The 6,917-nt window shown below is 47.1% G+C and overlaps 2 protein-coding genes across 3 annotated transcripts in view; one reads left to right on the forward strand and one right to left on the reverse strand.

Annotated features, from left to right (window-relative positions):
- Window positions 1–240: 240 nt before the first annotated feature.
- Window positions 241–6,180, reverse strand: LOC102501747 (gamma-tubulin complex component 4-like; the record flags this gene model as incomplete). Its single annotated transcript, XM_006158710.3, has 5 exons — window positions 5,873–6,180; window positions 2,690–2,818; window positions 1,698–1,820; window positions 726–779; window positions 241–297 (listed from the first exon to the last, which is right to left on the reverse strand). Coding segments are annotated over exons 1-5 (441 nt in total), but the record flags the coding sequence as incomplete, so codon positions are not given.
- A 60-nt stretch (window positions 6,181–6,240) lies between these two features.
- The window catches only part of ZSCAN29 (zinc finger and SCAN domain containing 29), a 12,295-nt gene continuing 11,618 nt past the window's right edge, over window positions 6,241–6,917 (forward strand). Inside the window, exon 1 of one of the 2 annotated variants that reach the window (XM_006158623.3) lies at window positions 6,241–6,797. The gene's annotated coding sequence lies outside the window, so the exon portion shown is untranslated. The remainder of the gene's footprint in view (window positions 6,798–6,917) is intronic. The other variant, XM_027775778.1, reaches the window with a different exon arrangement.

Raw genomic sequence — 6,917 nt, forward strand, 5'->3', positions numbered from 1 at the left:
TGGACTCCCCCATGGTTGACTGCAGTTCAAGTCCTGTACCTGGCGGTTTGCTTTCTCACTTTCCCTTTCTCTCTTTCTCTCTCTGGTCAATCTAAAAAATAATAATATCAAATAAAATAAAATAAATATTTTTTAAAAACTATTTAAAACAAGGGCCTTCCAAAAAGAACATAAGGCAAAATTAATTACTAATACATCCTCAGTGCTTAGCAGAGCAAAAGGAAAAAGGGAAGTTCTCACCTTTTGACTTTTAATTTGTTCTACTACAACCATCACAGAGGGGAAAAGGAGCTGGAACTGCAAGGTAGAGAATAATCAGGAGGGTATGTAATCAAATGCACGAAAGAAAATCAATGCTTTTGTCTCTGAATAAAGTCCAACTGAAGATAAAATACCACAGAACATTCAAGACTGAGTATACTAAAGCAATTTGATGTGAAGTTGGCTGCAGACAGGAAGAGGATAGCAGGTGGAGGCAATTTCTATTTCTGAGGTTAATATAATTTTAATATTGATGTCAATATACAGCATTAATACCAGACAAAATTTTAATTATATTTGGTACTCTTCAAGCAGTTCTAATGTAGAGAAGTATATAAATGTACAAAATATAAAATGGTGGGCTCTGAATCCAGAAGGAAATAAGTTATTGAAAAATGTTGTCAGTTAGGTTATTCTAACTATATCAACAGATTCCAAGGCATTGTGATATTAGGGTAGCATACCTGATCTAAGGAGTAATTGACATGTGATATGGACAGATGGGGGTCAGCCAGGAACTGCAAACAAAACAAAAACAGGACACTGTGATTAGGGCTCCACAAAAATATCTCAAATTGACTTGATCTACAAAAGCTAGAAGAGAATCTGAGAGTGGGCTTAGTATTAATCTTAAGCAATAGAGAATTGATAATTTATATAAATTATTAACTCTGATTTTCACGCAATAGATAAATTAAAAGCAGGTTTCTTATAAGCTCACTCAGATGTGACCAGCAGTGTAATGGTTAACGTCACTGGACTCCCACATAGTCAACTGCAGTTCCCAGCCCGGTGGCTTAAACATGCCAGGCATGTGTGTGTGAGTGCTCAGAGTCCCAAGAGGAGAATGGAGGAGAGGGGAATATGGCATGGCCATCCCCCCTGGATGGTGATTTCTCTCTGTCTCTAGCTCTCTGGTGAGTGCATGCACCCTATAGCAAAAAACTCTCAATAAATAAACAAACTCACTCACTAAGGAAACTTTGTTACGGTCTATAAGCCACTTTGATTGTGGCTTGTGCAATCACAGAGAGAACACCATAACCTCTAGCCACTTAGAAAATGACTCAGTCTTGACTACCTGGCCTTATTAAAGGGCTTGAATTTCCAATTCAAGAACACGCCCTAGGAATCAGCAGTTAGCGTAATGGCTATGTCACTGGACTCCCATGTAGTCGACTGCGGTTCAAGTCCTGGACCCAGTGGCTTAAACTCACACCGGGCACGTGTGCATGGGTGCCCAAGATCCCAAGAGGAGAATGGAGGAGAAGGGATTGCGGCATGGCCATCGCCCAGGGGGGTGATTTCTCGCTTTCTGTCTTTCTCTGTCTTTCTGGTGAGCCCACACGCCTATAGCAAAAAACCTCTCAAAAAAAAAAGAACATGCCCTAGTCTGCCGGCCCAGAGGTATTGTTTTCTGTATCTCCTCTTCTCACCTCTTGCTCCAGATCAAGCAGTGCTTGGCGATAAGGCTGCAAAACAGAATCGAGCCCTGTGCAGAAGGCTCTAAGGTAGATTCCATGTAAGCCACCTTGGCCCTGCTGAGATGGATGATGATCCTGAAATCAAACAAAGAAGTTAGCACCTTAGTTCCAGCCGTAAAAGCGAAGGAAGACATAATCTTTACTAGTGATAGTGTTTTAGCTCAGAAATTCCATATAAAGGAGCCAGCAGGTAGAATGGTAGTTAAGGTGCTGGACTACCACATGGCTGACCGTAATTCTAGTCCTGGACCTAGAGGCTTAAAAATCATGCCAGGTACATGTGTGTCCCGGATCCAAAGAGGAGAATGGAGGAGAAGGAATAGCAACGTGGCCATCCCTACTGTGGGATGATATCTCACTTTCCCTCTCTCTCTCTCTTTGGCCAGCACATGCACCCTATGGCAAAAACCTAAAAAAAAAAATCCGTATCAAAGCAGTGCTTCTGTGAGAAAACCTGACTAAAAATTTTGGCCTTTGACCTTTATCAAAAAATTTTTATTTATTATTAAAACAAATCAAAGGTTTCAAATCAAATTATTTAGTTTGGCCCAAGACAAACAGAGAGAAAGAGGGAAAGGGAGAAAGCAAGCCGCCAGGTCTGGGACCTGACTGCGGTTGGCCATGTGGAAATCCAGCACCTTTAACCACCGCGCCATCTGCTGCCACTGCCCCCTCATCCAATGATTTTTCAAGTGACCAGGTAGAGGACTCCAAGTGCCATGTGCCCTGTGGGAGTCCAGTACCTTAACCACTGCGCCACCTACTGGCCCCTCTACAAATTTTCTGAAGTCCCCTCGCACTAAAAACAATTAGAGATCTTGTCTTCATGTGAATGTTTCCAATGATAAGAAATTTATTTCTCATGAATTACTAATGAATTCACTGGCACGTAATGCAGTACCTGCCCGCCAGAGGTGCACATTCCCCTGTGAGTAGGCCCCCACCTGTTGTTGCACATGGCCTGTATACTGTTCGATGAATTCCGTGAAGCGAATATAGTCTGTGCCCAGTCGGCAAAGTCGATTCAGGACGCTGGTCTCACTGGGGTGGAGAAATGGCAAATCCTGTGACACCTGCAGGAAGAAGAACAATGCCCAAAACATTGACACCTGTTAGTCACTGCCTCCATTCTTTGGGGGCACTTCACATGTTTTATACTATTTATCTTTTCCCTTCTCAAGATGCCCACCTAAGGCCCAGCCACTGGTGATGCTGAAGACCATGTAGAAAGAGTCAGGATTTGGGGACCAGCAGTTAGCGTAATGGCTGTCGCTGGACTCCCACGTAGTCGACCGCGGTTAGAGTCCTGGACCCAGTGGCTTAAACTCATGCCAGGCGTTGTGTGCATGCGTGCCCAAGGTCCCAAGAGGAGAATGGAGGAGAAGGGATTGTGGCGTGGCCATCCCCTGGGGGGTGATTTCTCACTTTCTGTCTCTCTCTGTCTGTCTGGCGAGCGCACGCGCCCTATAGCAAAAACCTCGCCAAAAAAAAAAAAAAAAAAGAAAGACTCAGGATTTGCATCCTGGTCTGTCTCAGCAAGTTGGGAGCCTCTGCCTGGCTGGCTTGCCAGTGACAGTGACACTGACTGGTTGCATGGCTGTGTGGTGGATCACAGTGCAACTCGCTCATGAAGGAAATAAATAAGTTTTTTTAAAAAATGCCAGTTAAGATTGGTAAATTCAGGGGACCAGCAATTGGCATAATGGCTATGTTGCTAGACTCCCATGTAGTCAACTGTGGTTTGATTCCCAGACCCGGTGGCTTAAACTCACACTGGGTGTGCGTGCCCAAGAGCCCGAGAGGAGAATAGAGAAGGGACTGCAGTGTGGCCATCCCCCCTGGGGGGTGATTTCTCGCTTTCTGTCTCTATGTCTCTTTCTGTCTTTCTGGCAAGCGCGCATGCCCTATAGCAAAAACCTCTCAAAAAAAAAAGATTGGTAAATTCAGGTTAAAAAAGGTATTTCCAGGGACCAGCAGTTAGTGTAATGGCTATGTCGCTGAACTCCCATGCAGTTAACCGCGGTTTGAGTCCCAGACCCGGTGGCTTAAACTCACGCCAGGTGCGTGTTCGTGTGTACCCAAGAACCCGAGGGGAGAATGGAGGAGAAGGGACTGCGGCGTGGCCATGCCCCCTGGGGGGTGATTTCTCGCTTTCTATCTCTCTGTCTCTCTCTGTCTCTCTGCCGAGCACACACACCCTATAATAAAAACCTCAAAAAAAAAAGAAAGAAAAAAGGTATTTCCAAACCATTACAAGGGTATTGTTCCCTGTCCTGCCCTAATTATTTGCTTCTTGAAGTGGGTAACACATGGTAAAGACTTCAAACAATACCAAATGGTAAACATTAAAAATAAGTCAACCTCCGTAGCAACAGCCACTATTATTGCTTACTATTATTGCTTCTTATGCAATCATCCAGGGATGGATTATAAGAATATGGGAGTTTTGGAGCCAGAAGGTGGTGTGGTGGTTAAGGGTGCTGGATTCCCACAAGGCCGACCTATGTTTGAGTCCCAGACCTGGTGGCTTGCTTTCTCACTTTCCCTTTCTCTCACTCTCTCTCACTCTGTCCCTCTATGGTCAAATTAAAATAAACAAACAATCAAATAAATAAAAATAAAGTTCAATAAAATAATTCTTAAAAAAAAATAGAATATGGGAGTTTTGACCAGGTTGTAATAAAGTTTCTTCAGCAATCTACCTCAAACAGGAGTCTACAAACCCTATGGGTTTTTCAGACATATTCTTAGAGTTTATAAATACTCTACAAAATTTCAAATTTTTTTTTATTCCAGTAAAAATCTAAAATTAAGGTAAGGTATAAGTATAAAAGCACTTCATCACTGCTCATATAAATTTAGTGTCTTAGGACCAGCGGATGGCATAATGGTTACATCACTGGACTCCCAAGTAGTCAACCATGGTTGAGTCCAGGACCCAGCAACTTCAAACTCACACCAGGTGTGTGTGCGTGCATGCCCCAAATCCCAAGAGGAGAATGAAAGAGAAAGGATTGTGGTGTGGGCCATCCCCGGGGGGGAGGGGGGGAGTTATTTCTCACTTTCTGTCTCTATTCTTGTCTCTCCAGCAAGTGCAAGCACCACATAGCTAAAAAAGAAAAAAAAACAAAACCATATATGTAAATATCTAAATGAAGTGTCCATATTTGCATGTGTATTTTTAATTTAAATAAAGGCCAAAAAAAAAGGAAGGGGATAGTGAATTTCTCTTGGCTTTCTTCCAATACCCCCACAGCTACCTTTCTGGCTGTTTTATTTCTGGCTGTCAATACTTCTGAACATTCTGTTCCTACATGTGCTAAATTCTACCAGAGAAAAGTGCAATACCAACATAAGTCTTTAAAGACTCACACAAAAAGTCACCATTCAAAGATCACCAAATTTTCACTTAATTTTTTTTTCAAAAAAACCACCTAAACCCCCAAATCAAATGCATTCATAACTGATAAACAAGAAGACTCTGATTTACAGACTAAGAAAGCACCTGCGTTCAAAACAAAGATCTGCTAATTACTATCAACAGCTATGTGTTCCCAACAGTTAACAGTCCGAGGCTATGTTAATCTGTAAAATGGATACAGACTGGTGTGAGGTTACGCGAGACAGTGTACAGGAACACGAGCCCTTCCTCAGAAATTACGGGTTACACAAATTCCCTAAGAAAGGGATAATGAGAGAAACACAGAACACGCTCTCCAATTCTCTTTTTTTCTTTCCATTCAACAAAATCTACCTGGAGCTCAGTTAAGCGCTGTGTATCTGGACAAGCCTTAAAAACTCAGTTCGACACAGAATGTGACATGAAAACGAATAGAAGGACCTCGCTCGTGTTTATTTCGTTCGCTCAGTCATCTCGACCTCAGGCCTGGTCCCAGTCTCCACGCACCTACCAAGGCGGGGTCTGCCTCTTTCCCAGCCCCAGCCCGGCCCTGTCACGGCGTTTACAGCACCCCAGGCCTCTCAGCCACTGCCCTCGGGTCACCTGCCCAGGGACACGCCTCCAGCCTCCTGCAGGCCCGCCCCCGTCCTCGGACTCCTCCCCCAGGCACGGGCTCGAGTTCGCGGTTCTGCGCTCCCGAGTTCCCGCGCTCAGAGCTGGACGGTACCTGCAGGCCGCTCCGCTTGTTCCAGGTGAAAATGGACCCTGGGTACCCGCTCAGAGCTAAGAGCAGTTCGTGGATCATTACCGCGACGGACCTCGGGTCCCTAGAAATGTCGCCCCCTCCTCCAGCGCTTCCAGCGCCTCCAGGCGGCCACGGGGGCGAGTGTTCCCCCTACGCCCGCACACAGGTCCCTGGATGGAGCAGTTAGTCCCGCCGCCTGAGAAGCCGACGGGAAGCGAGGAAGGGGCCGGCGCGCCGAGTCCCGGAAGTGCGCCGGCCTCGGCCGGGCCCACCAGCTGGCTCCCGCCGGAGCTCCGCAGCGGAGTCGCGGCAGCTGCCCTTGCGCATGCGTCCTTGGTGCCCCCAGCTGCCTGCTCGGACTTCCGGTTTGGGAGCTGGACCGGGAGGCTGGCGACCCGAGACTGAGGCCCGACCCCGAGTGGGTGAGGCTGGCCCGGGGTCTGGGATGAAAGGTGACTGTGGGGCCGCTCAAGAGGGAGACTCTTTCAGGTGTCGGCCGGAGAGTACCCTCCGGGCGCCTTAGCTCAGTCGGAGGCCTCCGGAAGGGACTGCATGACGGCTCTGCAAGTGACCCGGCCGGAGGGAGCGAAGACAAAGAGGCCGGAACGCCACACTTGCCGCTCTCTGATCTGACCACTGTGCCCGGGAACCTGCAGCGCTCAGAGCCCCTGGCCAGCACCCGAACTCGCCCTCAGGAGACCCATTACTGCTGCCCCTTCGGATTCCCTCCCTAGCAGTGTGACTCTCCCCAAGCCTTCAGGTCCCCGCTTCAGGAGCCCAAAACAACTTCTCCAGCTGTGCGAGGCTTCTCGTCTGTAGCTCCCGAATGCTTGCCGAGCGGTTACTTATGCCGTAAGGGGAAACGACCCGACGTCCAATACTTGATTTTTGTCTCGAGTGGGAATCGGTACTTGTATAAAGTCTAAAGGGGCCGGGCGGACGCTGCGGGCCTCGGGGAAGTCTGCGGAGGTCCTAGGGCAGATCAGCTGCGACTCGCTGGACAGAGGCTTTTTGTTGCCTTCAGCAG

The sequence above is a fragment of the Tupaia chinensis genome, unplaced genomic scaffold (genome assembly GCF_000334495.1).
Source record: "Tupaia chinensis unplaced genomic scaffold, TupChi_1.0 Scaffold000605_1, whole genome shotgun sequence".
Lineage (NCBI taxonomy): Eukaryota > Metazoa > Chordata > Mammalia > Scandentia > Tupaiidae > Tupaia > Tupaia belangeri.